This window comes from Thamnophis elegans, chromosome 4 (genome assembly GCF_009769535.1).
Source record: "Thamnophis elegans isolate rThaEle1 chromosome 4, rThaEle1.pri, whole genome shotgun sequence".
Taxonomy (NCBI): domain Eukaryota; kingdom Metazoa; phylum Chordata; class Lepidosauria; order Squamata; family Colubridae; genus Thamnophis; species Thamnophis elegans.
This window is the reverse complement of record NC_045544.1, coordinates 101,171,649-101,194,851: the sequence shown is the minus strand read 5'-3', so window position 1 is coordinate 101,194,851 and position 23,203 is coordinate 101,171,649. Positions and strand designations below refer to the sequence as shown.

General features: G+C 37.5%; 1 protein-coding gene across 1 annotated transcript; it reads right to left on the bottom strand.

The window, feature by feature from the left end:
- Positions 1-1,720: 1,720 nt before the first annotated feature.
- APMAP (adipocyte plasma membrane associated protein) lies at positions 1,721-21,693 on the bottom strand. The gene is made up of 9 exons (XM_032215497.1): positions 21,426-21,693; positions 16,707-16,823; positions 14,711-14,826; positions 8,908-9,000; positions 7,640-7,756; positions 7,197-7,371; positions 6,158-6,292; positions 5,565-5,757; positions 1,721-2,982 (listed from the first exon to the last, which is right to left on the bottom strand). The coding sequence occupies exons 1-9, from the start codon at positions 21,515-21,517 to the stop codon at positions 2,773-2,775; spliced, it is 1,248 nt and encodes a 415-aa protein (XP_032071388.1). The 5' UTR covers positions 21,518-21,693; the 3' UTR covers positions 1,721-2,772.
- Between the last annotated feature and the right edge of the window lie 1,510 nt (positions 21,694-23,203).

Below are 23,203 nucleotides of genomic sequence, written 5' to 3'. Positions count from 1 at the left end.
AATGTGCAACAGTTGGCTGCATTCATACAACACACTAACTCAAACCCAAATAAACTATATTATGGCTTAGCGTATCATGTCAACTGATCCTACCATATTTTTCAGAGTATAAGGTGCACCTTTTTCCCTCAAAAAAGAGGCTGAAAATATGGGTGCGTCTTATACACTGAATACAGCACTTTTTACCTCCCAAAACCCTGCTCCCTGGCTGTGCATAGCTTTTAGGAGGCCTTCAAAGTGCTCCTGGGGAATGGGGAGGGAAGAAATGAGCAAAAAACAGGCCAGCCCCCCAGGAGCATTCTATAAGCCCCCTAAAGGCTATCGATGCCCCTTTTTTATTTAAAAAAAACTGGCCTGTTTTTTGCGAAAAATGGGCTACTTTTTGCTCGTTTTTGCCCCCCCCTCCCGGAGCACTCTACAAGCCTCCTGAATGCTATTCATGCCTCTCTTTTTTGGGAAAAAATCTGGGCCCGTTTTTGCAAAAAATGGGCCATTTTTGGGAGATTTGCAGAGTGCAAAAACTTTTTTTTAATTTGCCTCTTCAAAACCTTGGTGCATCTTATACTCCGAAAAATTCCACCATTTCAGGGGAATAAACAATTAAAGCTCTCTCAAGGCTAATGAACTAAAACTCAATAATTATATTAGTTGGGGCTATTAGGTATTATAGTCTTTCCCCACTTTTATACCATGGTAGATTTCAGGAGCTTTTTGCTTGCTCATCATTATTATAAACTGATTTACAAAAGATGGGACTTAAAAGTAGACCAATGGGTAGTAGCAAGTGGCTGATTTTAAAATACTGTAGTTAAGCAAGAACGACTTGATTAGTATCAGATGAAGACAGATTATTATTTTGTCAGGCACTGGCATTTTCCCTAGTGAGCTCAAAATTTGTATCCCTTGCTTCCAAATTCCATGTTTGTTGAGTTATTGGACGTTGCATTTGTTATAATGCCCACTTTTTCCCCGCTTGGTTGCTAGGCAAAACACCGTCCTCTGAAGAATTCTGGAATTCTCACTCCACAAAAACTCCATAGGTCTCTACTAGCTTTCTACCAAGGGAATGAAATGGATGTTTTGAAACAATCCTTCCTTCCTCTCCCTTGAGTGTTAAACTCAAATGCAAGACTTGTGAACCATCTGCAACCTAGAAGAACCTCTTTGCCTCTGGATTTTTTTAAAAAGTTTTTGTTTTTGATGTGTGTGTGAAGGTTGTTCATGTAAGTAAAGCCAATTATATGTAGATCTTTTCTGCAGATGATACTTCCTCTTTGAAAAGCAGCACCAGAAAAACATGCATTCTGCCTACGGAGTTTAATTCGACATGCAGTTTATTTTTGTTATTTTTGGATTTTGAGTTCCACCTGGGCTGTTTGGAGGATGAGAGGGATTTGTGAGATGGAACTGGTCAAATGAAACAACACAATATATGCATGATTTTTTTATACTGGTTTTTAAACTCTTTATGTCAACATTTTTGAAAAAAACCCTGTTCATACATAATGAAAGCACTTAACTTTATAATGCCAAATCTATTTAATAAAATATGCTTTGGGTAGCCAAGATTAGTTTCTTATGCATCTGAAAAAGAAATTTCAGTCATAATTAACAGACTTTTGATTAAATCTCATATTTAATATTACATTAATAAAGTTTTGACCTACTGATTAGAGGCAGAGAGGCTTCTTTGGAAATTAGTACCATCATATACCAGTGAAATAGTATGAGAATTTAATGCAAGATGGAGAAATGATAGTATTCTACACGTTTACTGGAGTGCAATTTTAAATAACATTCACCACGTCTGCTAGATTAAGAGTTATATTCAGCAGCACTAGAGGCAACCCCCCATTTAAAAGCTAAGGATATTAAATGGATTTGTGCAATAGAACAGGTAAAAAAAATGTCACCACATTCATCTGACCAAAGCCCCATCAATTTTTAATATGCATAGTGACAAACATTTAAAAAACAGTAGAGCTTTGATTGCATGTTTATGGCTGCCATCCTGACTTTTTTTAACACCCCACCCCCAATATTAAAACATTCTTCTGCCTGAAAGACTTATGTCAATGATTAAATAGAGGAACAATAAGACAGTTAAACCAGCTTTTCTTAAATTAGTTACATTAGCTTTAGATTTAGAGACTCCCATACAAGTAATTCCATGTGTTTCCATGCAGAAAATAGCATTGACTAGAAATGGAATTATAGCTGTAGTACTTTCAATTTATTGATATAACTATAAATTGCACTGCTATTATATAGTGCATGCATTAAAACATGCTTATAAAGAGAAACCAAGTTGGAAATAAGTTCACTGTATTAGATCATTTAAGATTAGGAACTTCAGAGCAATGATGTATTTACAGGACCAAATTTTGAATTTTGAAAAGCTGATCACTTACATGTAATGGATTTGAATAGCATTTCTAAAATATTAAATGCAACAAATATTGTTTCATGAGGTAATTTGTATTTTATTTACCTTCTGGAAAGGTAATAAAGGTGCTATAGAGAGGGTACAGTGCACCAAAAACGTCTACACAGCCCACCATTTTGAAAGATAATTTAAACAAGGTAATTCACAGGTTTTAAGGTATGGCATGCCTAAGTAAGGACTAATTCTGCACCCTGCTAGTTAAACAGTGTTACAATGTTCATGACTGACTGTGCTTCCATTCTTCTTTTTTGTCCAAAATGTGTCTCATCCTTCTTTGTCGTTCTGGATTAATTCAAGGCGACAGCAGTAATGCTTTCAACTCAGAATTAGATATCCTTAAGGTCCAACTTACAAATAAAAGGAGATCGGAAAGACCCCACATAGAGATGTCCATTATATTCATGTGCTTCGCTTACATATGTTGCCACCATTCCATTTGGATCATGGAAACTTCTTCTGTAAGATCCAGTATTACTTAATTCTACCACAAGGCTGTACTTGGGCACAAATTTTATCACAGTTTCTGCACTGAGCAGCTGAAACACAAACAATCGTTATAGACAGTTTTCTTTTAATCAACATTACAACATTTGAGATGATTGAATCAATTACTATCAACTGTTACATTATAACATGTTTTAAATACCTGAATATGCATAATGCAAGACAAAGTTAAGCACTCTGGAATATAAGTGATAATAATAGTTACTGTTAATCAATGGACGTGTATTGAAATTAGTAAATTTGATTAGTAAACTTCAATACTAGTTGGATTTCTTTTTCATTAAGTTTAGATTTATACCATTAAGAGGTCCTTTTTTGGATTGCGTGCCAAAAGCGGGGGGAGCACAGGGGGGTCTTGCGTGGGTGTGCCTACACCCATAGTGCTATGTGCTATGTGTGGGATCCCCCCATGTGCATGCATGCACGACCAGCGCGCTCTTTCCCTCACTTTTGGCGCACCTTTTTTTGCCCTCCCCAGACTTTAGAGGCTTTCTAGGCATCTGGGGATGGCAAAAACAGCCTCCCTCAACCCCCCGGAGGCTTCAGGAGCTTCCCTGAAGCCTCCGGAGGGCAAAAAACAGCTGTACAAGCAACCCAGAAGTTCAGGAAGGTTGACTTCCAGTCTGCCAGTAGTGCCGTTTTTTGCCCTCCGGAGCCTGAAGCCTCCAAAGAGCAAAAAACGGCCCAACACGCAAACAGGAAGTACGTTTCCGAACTTCCAGTTTGTGCGTTGGATGGTTTTTCGCCCTCCAGAGGCTTCAGGGAAGTCTCTGGAGGGTGAAAAACAGCTGAAAAAGAAGGCCGAAATCAGCTGGCCAGCGCGTGCATGCGTACTGGAGCCAACAGGGCAACGCCTGGTGTGCGCAAACAAATGGCTCCATGAGCCATCACGGACCTAAGATATTACATGTTAACTACAACTTATATAACTATCACCTGAAATTGTGTAACTTTTTAAAATAATTATGGTAGGAATATGAAAAAAAGCAAATTATAACATCTCACACATCAAATTGATGACTATAATTATGACACATAAAAAGAATGTTTGTTATATTACAACATTAAGATATTTTTTGCTCCATTTCAACCTACATGGTTTTTGCAGTAATCCTTCATATAGTTGTTTATGATCAAAATTGAGCTGGAATCTCGATTACCGAGGAATGTGGTTGTTAAATGCGATGTCACATGACTGCCCATGTGGACTTTTGGCTCAACAACTGCAATCCCAGCACTGGTCATTAAGCAATTCTGTGGGTTAAGTGATCACAGGGGTTTTTAAGTGGACAGAAACCCACGTAGGGAGCACAAGTGCTTGAGGCCTAGGTAGGAGAGCCCTGGAATGCTTTGCAGCTTCTGAACGCTTTTCAGAAGCTGAAAATCATCCCGGCTGAAATCTAAGCAGGATTTTCAGTCTCTGAGGGACAGACACTTCTGTGTGGCCTGCCCCAGGCCTCCCCCACCCACTTGAGGAACCTCACACTGTTTACCTTATTGTGCTTGGGTTTGGCTCCCTCTTGTCTCCAGGGGCTGGCTGAAAAAGCAACCTGCCAAATGATGTTATCTTTCTGAATGTAGAAGAGAATGCCTTCCACAGGGTAATGGGAAGCTGTCATCTCTTCTCTGCATGCAAAAGAGAACTCCTTCTGCAGGTGCATGAACAGAGCTCAAATCATCAGGATCCGAGTTCAGTTTCTGAGGATGTCATTTCTCAGTGCAGAAGAGAATGCATTCTGCGGATTGCAGAAGTCTCATATCATCTCCAGAACAGTGAAGTAGTTCAGCTCCCCTTAGCAGGCAGCTCTTTCAGTCATCCCCCAGAGATGAGATGGAATCCTCTTGGCAAGCAGCTGCAGCAGCAGTTTGCAACCTTCTCTGCTAGCTTCTCTATTGACTTTCTGGGGAAGCATGTAGAGAGGATTGCAAATAGCAATCACATGTGTATGAGGTGTTTACTTAACAATTGATTGCAAATGCAAACAGCTTGCTAAGTACCCAGATCATGATCATGTAACTGTGTGTGTGTGTGTGTGTAGTGGGGGGGGGCAGGGCAGCATGATGTTTTCTAACAGCCAGAAGTTGATATTATATACGCAGAATGTCAGTAAAAGCAACAGAACCACCTACTGAACTACAGACTGAAAATATTTATTTGCCAACTTTCTTTTAACTGCCATATTTAAGGATGGCCAAGTAGGGAGCAAAACAATAATTGCTACTACCAAAAGAAACTGGCAGTACGATTTTCATTTGTTATTCATCCTGAAATTTAGAGTTAAAAATACAAACTCATACAAGCCCCTTTTTGGGTGCGTATTAATCCATATTTTTCAGTAAGTTTGTACTGACTGCAATTTTAACAACTATTACAATGATTGTTACATTCCTTTTATTTCCTCTCCACTTTTTAATTATTTTATCCTTTTTCTCTTGTTCTGTGTTATTAAACAAATAAAATACTTTTAAAAAGTTGCAATGGCTAGACCTGGAAGAGGACAGGGGAAAGAAATAAATTATTTCCAAAGGGAACCTATTCAAAAGAATTTCATTTAGAGGATCTGAGCTCAATCTAGTATGTCAATACATAAGCTTTGTTACTGTTGTTTCTTACCTTAAATATGATTCTTCTAATCCATGGTTTTTCAGATAAGAAATCCACCATAGAAAATCCAGGATTTGCTCGAATAGCTGACATAGCTACCCAATAACCTCCAGAGCTACTTAAACGGATGTTGTCTGGAAAACCAGGCATGTTTTCGACAAACAGGTCCTCTCCACCTTTCATTAGACCAGATACATAATACCTAAAAACGCATAACATTTTACAAATTTGCTATGTGAAACAAAGAATGTATTAATATTTTATGCTAAATTTCTAATCTACTACCCTAATGATCAGAACAGTTGGAACATGTACAAAGAATACAGAATACATAAAAACAATAGCATTACAGAACAAATACAAAGGACAGGATAAAGTTTGTAGCTTACTAAAAAATAAAGATCACAAAACCTACATAGCATCGTAGTATCGTTCTTTAGAAATTACAGAATACAGTGACTTAGTAAAAATCCTCCTTGCTTAGCAGGATAATACATAATACATAAATAGGAAAAGTCTATCATATAAAGTAAACTAGAATTTAATCAATTCTTAACAAAATAGCTGGATCTATTCCGCACCCTTACAAGTATCTCATCTACCTTCGTATTCTTGCCATAGTTGTTTCAGCCACCAACACAAAGTCTTCAGCAGGAGACAGCTGAACTCCATTTGGAAATCGGAGTCCTTCCATTAAAACTTTGACTTCCTTTGTGACTGTGTCATATTCAAGTAAACTAAAGACAGAACAATTATAGGGCATTACTAATTGTATTACTAATCCCCTCTCAATCTCAATATCTTTGACAACCGTATGTCAAAATATATATGAATTACCCATATGTATAAGAACAGCTATAGCTGAGTCTATTTAAAAAAAAAAACCAGCCCAGATGGAACTGGCCTCTCAGGCTAGGAAATTTCAGAGCTTAGTTATACTACTAAGAAGGCCTTTTAACTTGCCTGAATCAAATATGCCTCACCAATCATTAGTTTTTAAGGCCCACACAGGTTAATATGGAATACAGTGGTCTCAGAGGTAACTTAAAAATTACATTTATCTCTAATGTTTGAATTGTACCAAGAAACAAAGTGGTATTTAGGTTTATAACGGAGCCAGTAGCACCAAAATACCACTAACCCCCTCCACATATCCATCATATTATTCTCTTTGGGCAAGGGACCCCAACCCCAGGTCCATTAACTGGCACTGGTTTGTGGCATGCCAGAAACCAAGCCACACAAAGAAGCGAAGCCCCATCCATTGGATGCAGACAGCACACAAAATCACACCCCCTCCAATCCATGGAAACATCTCTCTCCACGGAACTGGTCCCTGGGGCCCAAAAAGTTGGGGGCCGCTATCTTTGGGGATAAGTAACTATGTATACAATAGAAAAGAATACAGATTTCCTATGCTAAGGAAGAAAGGATAAGGAAAGATATCTGAATTAAGAATGTCAACAGATGAAGTGTAAATGTTACTTCACTATTTTAAGTAAATATTTAAACAATAACCATCAAATAAGAATATTGGTTTCTAGAAATACCATCCCCCACCCTCCCCAGAAAATTTTTTCTCCACATGATGCTTGATCATAATTTTGTTATATAATTTACAACTCAGGCTAGCACATTTACCGTCCATCATCTGAAGCCTCCATGATTAATAAGGAATAATCTTTTCTCTGCCATTTACTACTAGAATCTGTAAAATAGATTTTCCTTCCATCCCGAGTCATTGTAAGATCGTTCAAAAAGGACATGTTCTTCCCTTCAATAGGAATCTTTGAAGACACAAGTGGCCTGACTGCACCTGGTCACAGAAAAACATTTTTTTAAAACACCTCTTTGTTCTTTTATACTTATGTGTATGTTTTGTAATCATGAGTGTATCACTTCTATTTATGACATTTCTGAATTTATTTAATATTAAAGATTCAAAAAAAATTTAGCAGATTCTTAAGTAGAATTCAAAATAGGTGTCACTTGCATATCATGGCTTAAAGTTTACCATTCAAAGTATAATTAAAACCAGTTAGGGTTTGGCACAATGGGTATGTGGGGAGGAGAGGTAGACTTGCCTGAGATAGGATTTATTTCAAACAGTCCATAATAGGCATCTATAACAAAAAGAGTACTGTTTGGTCCAACACGGATTCCTAGTGGTCTCCCACATGTAGGCTCATCTTCTCTTGTACCTTTTTAGAAAATACAAATAGATATAAAGTATGCAGCTTCTAAACAAAAGTTTCTATTGTACTTCTAAAACAGAATATCAATAATCTTGAATCTGAATAATAAAAGATAGACATTTTGTATATTCAAAAACATCTGTATAGCTTTATATACTTTTTCTTCATATAATTAAATATTGACAAAACCCATATTATTTCGATGTAGTTAAAACAGGGCATCTTGCAAGACTTGAAGGGATAGACAGTACATGACTTTCCAAATACCTTCCAAAACCAACTCTTATTACCTCTTTTTCTTGATCAAATTGGTTAAGTCTGAAGGAAACTGAATTCAGTAACACCTAGAGAATTATTCCTGCCCATCTCTGAAAAAATATTCTTTTTTTCTTCTGCTCAATTGTGTCCAATTCTCAAGAGACTGCCTGATCAAGTGCCTGAAGTTTTCTTGGCAAGGATTTTCAGAAGCTGTTTGCCCTTGCCTCCTTTCTAGGGCTAAGAGAGTGCAACTGGCCCAAGATTACTCTAACTTGACTTGGTGCCAAAGCACAACTAGACCTCAGTCTCCTGGTTTTTATCCCGATGCTTTAACCACTACACGAACTGGCTCTTGTAAATAAATATAAAAAAATTTCCTCTAAACATAAGGCTAGATAGGCTTTTATAGTCAATACATCTCATTTCATTTTGTCCTAAATTCTGATGTGCATTTATAACCTGGTCATTTTTAAGTAGTTTTTCACTTGCTAAAGAAAGCTAAGCACATAATGATGAATATTGTATCACAGTACCTAAGGAATGTTAACCAGAAATATTATCAAGATTTTATTGCAGAGGACCATTCCTATCATGATCTTTCACATTAAAAAGAGGTTGTTAATCAAATGTCCATAGGTTTTTCACAACCACTGTCATTGGTTGAGCCAGGACCCAACCGGGATAGCCAGTTGGGGGAGGCTGTGCGATGCTGCCCATGCTGAGTTGGACAACTACACAACCAAAAGTACCACTCTAAAATGCACCAACTACATAGGATGAAATAAATTTTCACATATTTAAAAATATTCAGTGGAAAGTATGCAACAAGTCTGAAATGGTTTACTAAACAAGTCAAATCACAATATAAAAGGAATAACAAATAAGTAGTGTTTGTTTACCACAAGGACCATGGCCAAGACGAGCTAAAGTGGAAATTTTCCCATTTTCAATCCTCAGAATTTTTCCATCAGCAGTACCAGTAAACAACACATCTATGAGAGACAAGCAGTGACATGCATGTTATGCATGTTATTTAACACACAAGGCTTATATAAGATTTCAAAACACCCCAAATGCTTTCTATAGAGGTCACAAAACCTTCAAAAAGCAAAACTAAAGTTTGCCTTCCATATTGGCATGTTTTTACAAAAATAGAATAATATAAGATTATCACTGAAAAGCATTTGCTTCCATTAGCAATAAGCTTTATTATTTATAGACCACCCTGTTTATAGACCTGGGGGGGGGGAGAAGCAACAAGTCAAAGTATATTATAATTAAAACAGTAATATAAGTAACAAATAATATATGATGGTCGCCTGAACACCAAAGGTCAAAAACTCGCTGGGAGGCTGCTACTAAGAAGGCCTATCACCTGGTCCATATCCCATATACCTTCCCAGAAGAGTGGATCTTCAATAGAACCTCCCTAAATGTTTACAATGAATGGAAAATATAACTTGGTACTGCACTATTAAGGGATTTAGGACCTTAAGCATTATGAATTGGGCTGGAAACCTACCACAATTATTTCAAATCAATGGAAGTCTACACTGAAGGAATTTATTGATGTAGTTGTTCTATTTAATTATTACAGTCATGGCTATTTACAATAACAATTAACTTTAAAAATCCACATTATATAAAATCCACATCATTTTATACCAGCTGCAACTTCTGAGTTGTTACTAAAGACTATGTCACGTAGGCGATAATGAAAGAATGAGTTCACATATCATATAAAGTTCTAATATATGGAACAGCAAGTTTCATATATGGAATAGAAAGCCTCAAATGGCTGTTTGGACCAAATTGTGAGTATCTTTAATTTTATCAGATGATTATACCTTGTCATTATGATGGCTATTACCTATCTTAGATTTCTAAAAATAGCTTTCTTAGCACTACTGAAATTACAAAGAGGACTATTCAGAAATTGCTAGGTTCCCATAAAACACATTAAAAGTGTTGTTATAAAAGACAATATAATACAATTACTTTCTCTTAATTTTATTTTCTCTTATTCAGCCTTATCTAACTTCTTTTAATCTTTTTTCAAATAACCAAGTCATCAATGATGACATGGATGAGCCTAGAGGGTGGCATGATGAAAGTTTCAAACTTCCTCTTCTGAGAATTCTGAATCTGAATTGATTCTGAAATCAAATCCTTCTTTTACAAACTCGTTCTTAGAAATAAACAGATTTCTGAAGTAAAAGTTCTGTGCTTGCTTTCCTGGACTTTTCCAGGAAAATAGATGAAATGAGCATATTCATATTTTATGAGAATCTTACATTTTGTACACTAACAAAAACCAAAAACAATATGTTTTGAGAATTCAGAATACAATTTGAGATATTCTTTTTAATGTTGATAATAAATCTAGAATCTATGTACTTTTCTATATATATCATATTATAATGCTTGATTAATTTAAATCTAAAAGCCAAAGGATTACTAGGTAATTTACCCACCCCCTTTCAGTACCTTTTTCTGGCATAATGTAGTCAAAATTCAATTTTAGGGACGTTAAGCTTATTGGGTTATTAGGTTTTTAATTAGCAAAAATCAGAAACTGATACTCAGAAACTGATAGGATCCATAAAGAATTAACGATTACTTTAATTCCCCAAAATATACACTTAACAGCTGCTTCTTTTAAAAAAAAAAGACTATGGAATAAGGCAAGCTTCAGTAATTATATATACAATATATAAATTAGAACAATTCTGCACAGCAATCTAAACTACTTGGTTGTTCCCAAGGCTGATTTAAAAGATCTGCATCTTGATTGCAATTGTTTAGAAGGTTACTGCTCAATTTGGACTATGGTCACCGGGGACCTTTGTTCTGCTTCTTGCCCCTCATTCATGCACAGAGGGGACATGTCTATAATTGCCTGCTTTTAAAAAACAAAAACAGTTCCCTCTTCACTAGTCCTTCTCCTTTTTCATGCTTTCCCAAGTTAGCAGGCACTGATGTCTTCACACTTCCTTCCCATATTCTCCCCTTTGACAATAATGCAAATTCTTCCTCCTACCTTTACTGCATAGTCATTACATTGATGCCCCAATGATCAAAGCAGAGAGAATAAGTCCGCCCCCCCTTTCTGTGTTCTACTGTGGCTCTACAAAAACGTTGTGGCAATGAGAAACTAATGGCTCAGCTTCACAGAAACAAAGGAAAATAGCTTCAAATTAACATTTTAGTACAATATGCACAGAATGAAAAACAAAGTACAGTACCCAGCCTGGGGAAAAAACGACCAAAAGGGCACACACACACCCAAATTGGAAGATAAAAGAATGTGATGCAAGTGTGCTATCAAAACAGGTAAAGAAAACAAGGTGACCAAAACACTTTACTGGATTTCATGAGCTTTTAGGGTCACTGATAAATCAAATGGAAAGAAAAAAAAGTGCTGCTGACCAGATGAGAACCAGTGACCAACCACTGGAAAGGAAGGGGTATATCTGATACTGTGGTCAACTGGATCTCAAGATTTCCCTAGACTGGAATGAAACAAGGTAGACTAATTGTTCACAAGCACTTAAGATATCTTAAGATAGAAAATATTATTTTTGAATCAAATTTCAAAACAAGAGCAAGGAGTGCTTTTGCAATGGTTTGGGAATGAATGGAGGATGGTATTGGCCTATCCTGTACTCCAGAAACAGTGGGTAGCCTGTACAGGCAATGATATAAACAGAAACTGAGAATCTAGTCTCAAGTAAACTTGAATTTAGTCCCTGTTAGAATAAATATGATAACATTTTTTCTATTTGTTCATTACAATTTACAAGCAATACGTTCAGGAATTCTTTAGAAGATGTATTTATATTACTCCCTTGTAAAGTTATATAACCTACAGTGCACAAATAAGAAAAGAGGAGATATTTATGATAGAAAATTTAAAATATGTTGAATAATCACTGGATTAAATCTGTACATATATTCCTGCAAAATATTGCATATTTGAAAGCATAATTTACCTATGAAGATATTACAAGTTGGAAAGGGATCCAAGGGTCTGTTTATTTCTCTAATTATTATATAATTACACAATTATTATATTAATAATTATATCTAATCATTACATACAAATGCTCAAAGTAAAATATGGGGGATGTCAATGTTAAATCATACATATTCAGTAATGCTAAATGTTCTGTAATCTATTTAAAGCTTTTTCCAAATACCTCTCACCCAAGCATTCTGCAAGAACTTTTTAAATTATGGATGAATATTAGTCTCTTGTGAAAGAGCAATTTCAGTTCCTCTTTTGAAAGTAAGTAAGATTTGTCTATGTAAGCCTCTTAACATTCCATGTCATAAGAAAAAGTAATGTGAAAAAAATAAACACTCATTTTATAATCTAATGAATTAATATTATTTTTATAACCCTTTGGAATAAAGAGCTTGAAGGTTCTGTTACAACAAATCAGTGTAAGGTACTTTAAACATGAAATTAGTCTCTTTTGATCAATAGTTTGTTGATATGAGAGAAACTTGTTCCGTGTGTGTGTGTGTGAGTGTGTATACGTATGTATGATGTATGTATGTATGTATGTATGTATGTATGTATATGTATATGCAGTGACGTGCAGTCAGGGAGGCAGGGCCTCACCACTGTCATCATGAGAAGAAAAAAAAATAGGAAAAAGGCTGAGGTAGTTGCTGCCAGAGTCACAGTGGATGACTCTGCTTAGTGCTTAACTGCTTAAAAAAGCATCTAAAAAGTGCCCTCTGCAGGAGGAGGCGAGAGAACCATGTGCCTCATTTAGTCTATCTTTATGATCACTTCAGCAGAGTTAAGCAAGGGTTAAAAGGCGAAAAATTCCTTATGTAGATGAGGCACGTGGTTCTTTCGCCTCATGTAGAGGGTACTTTTTTAGAGGCTTTTTTAAAACAGTTAAGCAGAGTCATCCATTGGAGATTCTGGCAGCAGCTAATCCAGCCTTACTTCAGCAGCTCTTGCCTTTTTCTTTTTATCTTTTTTACATTTTCATCATGGCAGACAAGAAAAGAGTTGAAATCCTCTGTGAAACAGCTGGAAAAGGTATGTGGGTCAGAGGGAGGGGGGAGGAAGTCAAAATTATTGTAATTTGTAAGTAATTGTAATTTGTATTATTATAAGTAATATGTGTGTGTGTGTATTTTACCCGCCTCTGCTGGCGCGCAGGCGGGCACTTTATTTTTTAAAGCCCTGCCGCTGCGCCCGCCATAGAGCGGGACGCGTCCCGCTCTATGGCCGGCACCGCACTGGGACTTTAAAGCCATGTCACCGCACCGGGACTTTAAAGCCATGCTGCCGCGCCAGCCACAGAGCGGGACGCATCCCGCTCTATGGTAGGCGCAGCGCCGGGACTTTAAAGCCACGCTTAGAACTAGATCACCTTCGGGGAGAAGGTAAATGATTGCAGGCTGCAGCCTTAAGCCCTGTCGCCTGGTATAAATGGCTTCAAGCAGTCTCTGATAAAGAAGCTGGGAAGCAGTGGCTGGATTGGGGGCGCGACTGACGCCTCCTTCCAGCTGACCGGCCTGAGACGGGGCCCTTTGAGGAAGTGGTAGCCTTTGCAGCGGCTACGAGACAAGGTTCGCGCAGGAGACAGTTGATTTTGGGTGTGGAGCCTGGGAGAGCTGGACTCTTCAGGTGGCAGGAACTGAAGCAGGAACCGGCGCTCTTCTGCTGTGGGCAGGATGTACTCCTAGTGGCCTGCAGCTCTGGCGCCTGCAAGGTGGAAGTGTTTGCCCTGCGGGGCAGGCAAAAGCCGAAAGAAAGCACTCCGCCGCTTCTGTCTGACATAGAGGCATCCCACGCCCTGCAGCTGGGTCGGACATAGCTGTGGGGAGCAGGACGCCTCTATTTCGGACATAGCTGCGGGGCGGGCAAAAGCCGCTTTCTTTCTTTTTGCCTCACCAGCCATAAACTTCACCGCACGTCACTGTGTATATGTATATATGTATGTATTTTGTCAAAGCACCTGGTATGCCCAAATATGGGAGGGAGCATACTGCTTCCCTTTTTGCCTTTCAGCTCCACTCTAGGAGCCTTCCAGGCAGGAAACCATTTATGTGTTGCATTTGTGCTGATAAATAAATAAATGGAGACTAGCATAGATCTATTTCAAGCTATTTAGCTCTCATCAGCTAGCCATACCCTTACTGGGATTTGGACCTGGGCTGTTTTTATATGTTAGGCAGTTGTATTAGCCACTAAGCCACAAACTCTCCTCCCTTATCAGTTGAGCCAAGGAAATAAGTAATTATGTCAAAGTACTGGTATGCCCAAATATGGGAGGGAGCATACTGCTCTAGTTAATATAAAAATGTAAATACAGAAATATTATTTAATTGCGTTTTCCATATTTGATTGATAGAAACACAGTTCTAGAGGTCATTGTTCTTGATTGTACCTCAGTATCTGGAATCTATGAAGACTGGTAAATCTTTGCATATGAACAATGAAAGGACTTGATTTTGTTTCTGTAATATCACATTTATTCAAAATATCTGTATGATTTTTGCTAATTTGTGTGATACAGTAATATTATATCAGCATAAAACTTTATTGGATACAAATTATCTTACATGTTATTTAGAATTCAGAATTTGTATAGTTTAGAATCCAGACATTACTTCTGGGGAAAAATAAACTTATTAAGCAGATATTAAAAATCTCTATCAAATATATGCGCTTACCACCAATATTTGCAATAGACTCTGGTCCAACAAGCTGGTTTTCAAATAATCTTTCTGCTTGTCGAAGCTTAACATTTTGCTCTAAAGCACCAGTAAGAGGAGGAGGTTCTTTAAAGCTGTCAAGAAGGAAGATTTTCATAAGTATATGGAAGAGATTAATACAAAAATAACAAAATACCAAATAACTTAGATGTATCAAACATTTTTCAAAACAGTGTAGTTCAATTCATCCAAAGCAAGTTATGCAATTATTTTCATATGTGGCAAAAGTTTCCATGAGCCTAAGGATCAAGCCAATTAAGTGGGTAACAATTTTAACAACATTAAACATTACAATTAAAAAGGTCAACGTAATGCAAAATAAAAAATTAAGGAGTAAAAAAAAGAATAGAATTGAAAGAAAAATAAAAAAGGAAAAATATAGTAAAGGAAAAATATGTTCAGTATGTTAAGAAATGACTTCTGCCTTCATCACAAGTATAAACAATTTTAGTAACTTATCCATTTCTGTTAAAATACAACAAATTATTTCTTCTTTCCATATCCCATATCTCATCTATAAACAAATTCTTAAAGCCTCATCTGGTCAGCAAAAGTCCATTAAGAGTTACTAGAAATAGCAACATATCTAGTTTAATCTTTTCCAAATCATTCTTATCATCTAGCTTTTTAAAATCTATATTCAAATCCATTTTTGTGTTAATTGATCTCTTGGTGGTTTTGGTATACCACTGACCATAGTATTCTTAGGAATTGCTTCAGAGGACTGAGGGTGGTGGCATGATATTGTGTTGGCTCACCTCCTTTCTTTGTGGTCAATTCGAACTGTGATGATTGGGGTCTCATCTACAGCCCCTACTGAGTGGGGCCAAATTTGATGAGTTTCAAAGCAGTTGAAGACTGAGATACCATTGTAACGTCTAATTTAAATTTTCATTTATTACACAGGTATTATATATGTTTTTAACTTTGCAAACTATATCTGTTTCTAGTGTACCTGTACAGGTAGTCCTTGACTTATAATAGGTCATTACTGAATATTTGAAGTTACAACAACAATGAAAAAAGGATCATTTTTCATGATCATTGCAGCATTCCCATGGTTAAGTGATAAAAATTCAAATGTTGGCAACTGATTCATATTTATGACTGTTGCAGTGTCCTGGAGTCATGTGATCACCTTTTGTGACCTTCTGACAAGCAAAGTCAATGGGGAAGCTTGTTATTAACTTAACAACTAAAGTGACTCACTTAACTACTATGGCAAGAAAAGTCATAAAATGGGGCTCACTTAACACATGTCTCACTTAGCAACAGAATTTTTGGATTCAATTGTGGTTGTAAGTTGAGGACTACCTGTATAGTGCTTCGTACATTGCCTTTTGTTTTTTAGATTTTTCACTTCTCTTTTTTCAGCTCTTTTTTTCTTGGTCTAGAGAAATAGGAAGACTAAGAAAGTTTATTTGGATAAAATTAAACTTTCTTAGTCTTCCTATTTCTCTGGACCAATTCATTCTTTCTTCACATATTTAATTTGTAATTAACTGTTCATTTTTTACAAATGAGCCTTCTATTCTTTCTGCAGGTACAGTTACTGCATACTAATTTTAATACAGAAGTAGTAAAATATTATAACCAAGAAAATTCATGTGCACATAGCACACATTAAGACAATGACTTGAAAGAACATGGTTAAGAAAAATGACGTTTTAAATTAAATATATTGTATCTATTAAATGGTATGTTTTGGGAATCCGAAGGAGCAAGTAAAAGTAGTATAAGGCACATAAGTTCACCTGTTAACTTGGAATATATAAAACAGTTGTTTTTCATTTCTGTACAACTATAAATAATGGCACAACAGTTTTTCTAAATAGTTGACTACAGCACTGTTCTATTCATAAAGCTAAAAAGCCCTAACTAAAAAGTCCTCATAACAACGTCCTCAGTGAAGTCACATGCAAAACTCTAATATTAAACATGCTTATGTACTCACCTAATAAGCTGAGGATCTATTGGACAATCCAGAAAAATGAGCGCTCCAAATAATGGAATAATTAATAACACAGCTAGACTCATGAGAGTTACACGAAACACCCTGTTGCTGTAAGTTCTGTAAAAATAAACCAAACCATAAATTAGAACATGATTATACAAGAGCAGTTAACAATGTAAGAGTCCACTATAATCAGGCCAATAGTTATTCCAGTATTGTAGTTTGTGTCCTCCAGTAGCTGACAAGATCCATTTGAAATGTTCAAAAAGATGGATAATAAAAAGATAGTGTTACTCACCAGCAAAGTATTTAAATTATGTTATCTGCAATTCCAAAACCAGGGAACATCCATCAAGACAAGTAGCCATTAACAGTTAAATCTCCCTGTTTTTTAAACCATCTTTCTTAGCACTATCAAATATATTTCAATAAATCTCTTTACCAATTTCAGGACAAGATTACTTTGTTGGGAAGTAAATTTCTACTATGCAAACATGCAGTTGAATTTGCAGCAGTGCATCTTTACTTTTCCAGTTCACCACAAGAATTATCTCTAAATATTCTAGGTGGGAATCTGGGAGATGAAATGTAATCAATTTGGAGAGATTGGGAAATTACATAATTTGTGGTTAGATTTCAAACATCATTAGACACACTGGAAAAGAGCTTAAGAATAAGTGGGAGAAATAGACATTGTATGGATGAAATCAGTTTAAGTCTCACTGTTCTAAACTAAACGTTCCTTCAATAATTTAAAGAAAGATTTTCTTTAAAAGGTATCAGGAATGATTAGTAAAAGGAAAAAAAGAAGTAAACAAAATATCCAAATCCTACTTGATATGTTACCTTCTGTGCCTCTAGATGAGGGGCATCAAACTGGAAGCCCATGGGCCGGATGCATCACGCACAAGGCATGGCCTGTGCGTGAGGCACCGGCCATGCCCACCCCAGCTCCACGAAAGGAAAAAAATGTTGCAAAACATCATATGACAGCAACATGACACGAGTTTGACACCCGTGCTCTAGATACTGTATGGTCACAAAGCTTCCCTCCTTAACAGTAGTAGGCAGTCTTTCTCAAGCAAAAGGCATGGAGGTACTAAAAGGATACTCTGGATGCTAGTTTGGTATGGGGGATAGTTTTGTTTTTGTAGCTCACAGACAAAAATGTAGGTCTACTCTGCTTAAAGGATAGTAAAATTGCAAGGATTTGAAGTACAATTAAACAGTTTTGTTGAAATACGTATAGAATACAAGGTGGACAACCTGAGGTCTCAGAACCACACCAGTCTCTCAAATTCTTTTTTTACAGCTGTTGAAACCACTTTATCAAGACTGCTGAAAACTGAGAGCTGCCATTTTTAGGTATAAATGTGTGAAAATTTCTTGCAATCCTCAGAAGCATCCCTGCCCAACATAAAAAATGATTTACAAACCCTCTGCTACCATTTTTCCAAATCAATGGGATGAACTTATTTCACAAACAACTCCAGTTATAGAAAGTTCACGGTTTTTAGATTGAGGCATATAAATGGAACAGGCACCAAATTTGTAATATTCTGTTAATATAAAAGATGAATACAAGCTCTATATTAACAACAGCTTTAGTATTAGCTAAACACTACATAAAAATTATTTCAGCCCTTCTCTTAAGAAGCATGTCTATATAGGGTTCTTGGTTCTGGGTAGACTATGGAAGATAGCTTTGAGCAAACTACTGGGCTTTAAATAAAAGCTCAGAAAAGCAAACGACTTGAGCTTTGAACGAAACTCTTTTAGCTTTTCTCAATGTTGTGGCTTGATTAAAATAGATATAATATATTGAATCCATTATATATGGCATTTAAATTATTGCTTCCACAATATGGAATCCACAAACAGGATGGAGATTGTCTTCATCAAAACAATCCAAATATAAAATTTCATTCACAAAAAATATGGCTGAAATTCTATGCACCCTGAGTTGTAAATCACTGTCTTATTTCCACATAAATAATGCAAGATTGGCATATAATGTTATAATGTGGTGCCTGCATTAGTACCCAAAAATAAAAGAGAAAGAGGGAGTGAGTTTTTGATGTAACACTCATAATGATTATGCTTTTTGAGGATTATGGGAAACTCATACAGGTAGTCCTCCATTTACAACCACAATTGAGCGCAAAATTTATGTTGCTAAGCAAGGCAGTTATTAAATGAGACATGTCCCATTTTATTAGTTTTGCCATAATTGTTAAGGAAATCACTACAGTTTTTAAGTAAATCATGTGGTCATTAAGAGAATCTAGCTTCCCTCATTGTCTTTGTCAGAAGCTCCCTAAGGATGTTGCAAGTGGTAATTCAAGGCCCCTGATATGTAAACACATGCCAATTGCCAAGCACTCAAAGTTTGATCATGTGACTCTGGGAGAACTGATCATGTCACCTCTTTTCAGTGCCATTGTAACTTTGAACAGTCATTAAATGTATGGTTGAAAATTGAGGATTACCTGTATACAGCAACAACCTGGAGAATGCTTCCTTAATTTACTTCTCCTGTCTCAAGTTTACAACATACAAAAGTACTAATTAGTAAGCTATTTCTTGCAGATCACCAAAAGGCAATGACAATGCAAAACACAAAATCAACAATTTTGTAAGAGCGTGTTTACTCTTAGAAAAAGAGAATATTCCCTCCTCCTCTTTTCTCATAGTAACTCTTGAAACATGCGTTGGGCTGCAAGTGAATGAATGATAGATTACCCAACCAGCATGTGTGTGTCAAACAAGATTAGGATTTACAACCCCCCACTTTCTAACCCAGCACCTTTACTACTACAACAAAGCAGCTCCTGAAATATCAATATAACTTCTTCCCTATATTATATAATTGTAAGTAGGAAAGCCACACATTTCCTCAAAAATGTACATAATTATTCAGCTGCAATGCAACTTACACCAGCTGCAATTATATATTGAGAAGTTATATGTTATAATATGTCCTCTTGCCTGCGAAAGGAACTAACTAAAAGTAATTTAAGTTTAACTTTATTATAGCACATATATGTACTAAAATACATAGGATATCACATTCTTCTCTGGAAAACATAAAACCTGCAAACATCTTATACCTCAATTTTAAATACTGAAATAACAGTATTAAATGTTAAGATTCAAGTTGTATATTTTTCAAAAGAAAACATTGGCTAGCTTCAGACAATATTCATACAGTTCTGCAGGAGGAAGTTAATTATATTTAGTCATGTTTTAGATATAAATCTCCAAATGATTTTTTTAAATAATCAACTTATGATTAATGCTGTTGCAAAGTAGTTCCAAATATCAACATATTAAACTTCCTGAACTTTTCACTTTCTACTTAGTTAACCACTCTTTCTATAGTATTTCCTTTTCAGAAGAGTTTATTAGATATGATTTCTCAACCCACCTCTAACTCCAGAACCTTTTTAGTCTGGTGATTAAGGCAATAGGCTAGAAAGCAAGAGACCTGCTTTAGCCATGAAAGCCAACTGGGTGACCTAGGGCCAGCCACTCTCCTTCAGCTCACTTTACCAGGTTGTAGTTGTGGGGAAGGTGGGATATAAATAAATGAACACATGAAGATATAATTTCTTAGTAAATGAGAGTTTTTAAGTACCTATTCACCCACAATTACTGTACATCTTAGAAGGAAAAACTATGGCTTTTGTAAGTGCTTTATAATTGCTGTGGTTTTATTGCCTCGATTATAGAATTTTTTCTTTGCACAGCATCAGAGCCTTTTACACTTTTCTAGAGCAGTGTTTCTCAACCTTGGCGACTTTAAGTCCTGTGGACTTCAACTCCCAGAATCCCGCAGCCAGCACTACGTCCACAGGACTTAAAGTGGCCAAGGTTGAGAAACACTGTTCTAGAGGAAAGTGAAGCAAAGGGGAAAAATAACAAAACAAATTAAGAAACTCTGGTTATAGGTTAAAATTGCTTAATCTAAGAAAGACACTCTGCCACCTATCAGAAGGATATTCCTTTTCATCAGTTGTACGTGTGAATATATAAAATTGTTGCTATAAAAAAATGACATGTCACATATAACCCTACCTGCATTTTTTTAAAAAAATTGTAGAGGTCGTTTTAAAACAACTACCGAGCACAATAACAAACAGTGGGCATTTGCTGTATTTTGCAAAGTCAGAGAGAAAGAAGATTATTTTCATTCCCTGAACCATTCCACTCCTCATAAAAAAAATACCTCGGACCTTCCCTTCTCCCAGTTGTTAATTCCCACCGATTTCAATCGAGCCCAGTCATTTCAAAAGCCATTTCTAGGAGCTATCACCGTTATTTACCCTGGATCTTCAGACACCACTTACTATTTTTAATGGCATTTCTGCCCTTGACTTCAGCGTGGGTTCCCTCCCAAGCATTCTCAGCAGCAAAGGCCGTGGAATATTTATTATTCCTAAACACCAAGAGGCCTAAACCCCTGAGTATGTAGTGCTTATTTCCCCCCACCTCCACCCGGCGGCACCGAGCTCTCCACGCCGGTCCAGCTTGACCCTCCCACCGGTTCAGGAAGCCGACGTCCACCTCCCCATATTGTCGTCGGTGAGCAAGGCAGGGGAAAGAGACGAGGACGCCCTCCAAATCTTCGCCCTTTCCGAAAGCCGCGGGGCCTCCTATCCTCCCCGGGGAAGAGGGAACGCCGAGAAGTCAGGAGAAAAGCAAAGACCTCACCCGCACCTGCTATCCTTGCCTTCCTGCGCCGCGTTCTCCTCGGTAAGCACTTGCGGCCGAGCGGGCCGCCGCTGCCGCAGGCCGTCAGCCTCATTCATGTTGCGATGAGTGGCTCGCCGAGATACAGAGATCAACCGTGGTGGTCCAACCTCGCCGCCGAGGCTCGCTGGAGAAAGCCGAGGACCAGCCCCACTTGCCGGCCCACACCACGAAGCCTCGCCTCTAGCTCCAGCCTGCTTCAACGGTTGCCACACAGAAGCCACACCCCCCACCCCGACTTGCATCCGAAGGCCGCCATGACGCCCCACCCCCTCGGCTGAGCTTGCCCAATAACTGTGGCGCCTGGGACCCGCCCCTGACTTCAGAAACAGCCAACCACCGTTTCGTCCCCGAGTGGCAGCTCCGCGCTATCCGCCGAGACTGTTCAAGGGGGGCTGCGCAGGTCCGGGCCTGCTTCAGTGGCGGCCCCAACGTCTCGGATATCCATCCCCCCTAACAACCCACTAACAGCCTCCATAGAGCCAAGCCCCGTCGCTCTTTTGGCGGTGACTCACTGCTGCCTGTACTAAACCTCCCCGTTTTTCCCTCTTTGATTGCCTAACACTCTCTTGGCCCCTTCAGGCAGACGCCTCCATCCTTAGCCGCTTCAGTTCAACGAATTAGCTAAGCCCACGCCCCACTTCATTGGCCACTTGGAGCGAGAGTTGTTCCCTCTAGGGGGCGGGGTCAGTAGAACATCCACTTACGTTTCCACGTGAAAGGAACGTGGGCAGTGCCCGTTTCGAAAGGCTGGTTGCATTTGGAGAGAATCTTGGGGGATGCGGACCATGAGGGGGGAATGTTCTATCCAGGAAGAAGGGATATTAGCATGGATTTGAAAGAGAAAGTATCTCTAGGAAAGCCAATACACATTTTATAAGACAATATGTATTTTATGTTTGTTTATTGATTTTTGAGTGAAATGGAATGTAGAGTAAAAGGGTAATCTTGCTGTGATTTGTATGATTTTGAAAGAGAATAGTTAGGACATTGTATTGAAAAGACAATTAGAGACATGTAAATTAGGGGACTCTAATAGGTGCAACATAATTGCATTTCTTTTTTTAAAATAATTTTTATTAAATGTTTTAATCTTTAAAAACAATAGGAAAGACACAGCAAAGAAAAAAACACAATAAGACAAAACACAGAACATACATACCAATATACAATAATTTTACAGCTTTCTATATCAATTTTCCTTCTTAGCTTTTATAATTCTCCCTTCTGCATTCCCTTCCTCTCACTATAACCTATAGCATTTCTAAATGCTAAAGATGAAGCCAAAGCTACTAATATTGGGTAAGATAAAAATGTCAATTTCCATCACTTACAATGTAAAACATTGGTTCTTATTGAGGATCAATCATTTGCCATAAGATAAGGTAAGAGAAGTATGCCCAAGTAATTTTGTCACTGTGTTTGTGTGCGCCTTTGAGTCAGAGTCAATTCCTGTAGATTGCCTAAATTAGTCCCTGCAGTTCTCTTGGCAAGGTTTTTCAGAAATGGATTGCTCTTTCCTGCTTCCTAGCACTAAGAGAGTCAGTTGGGCCAAGGTCACCCAACTGATTTTGTGCCTAAAATGGGACTAGAATTCAGAGCCTCCTAGTTTCTAGTCTAGTGCCTTTAACCACTAGCTTGCCATTTTTATCCTTGGGAAAGTGCAGTAATGGCCTCAGGTGGTAAATGTTGGGGAACGGCATTTCTGAAGTGTGTTCTCAGTTGGATAGGAAGTTTAAAGAAGC

Excerpts from the sequence above, each read along its gene's own strand:
- APMAP (XM_032215497.1), bottom strand. The coding sequence starts at position 21,517 with ATGAATGAGGCTGACGGCCTGCGGCAGCGGCGGCCCGCTCGGCCGCAA. Across the intron at positions 6,293-7,196 it reads GAGGCTTCAGATGATGGACG|TTTACTTGAATATGACACAG; the intron begins GTAAATGTGCTA and ends TTCTGTCTTTAG. Across the intron at positions 5,758-6,157 it reads ACTATGGCAAGAATACGAAG|GTATTATGTATCTGGTCTAA; the intron begins GTAGATGAGATA and ends ATGCGTTTTTAG.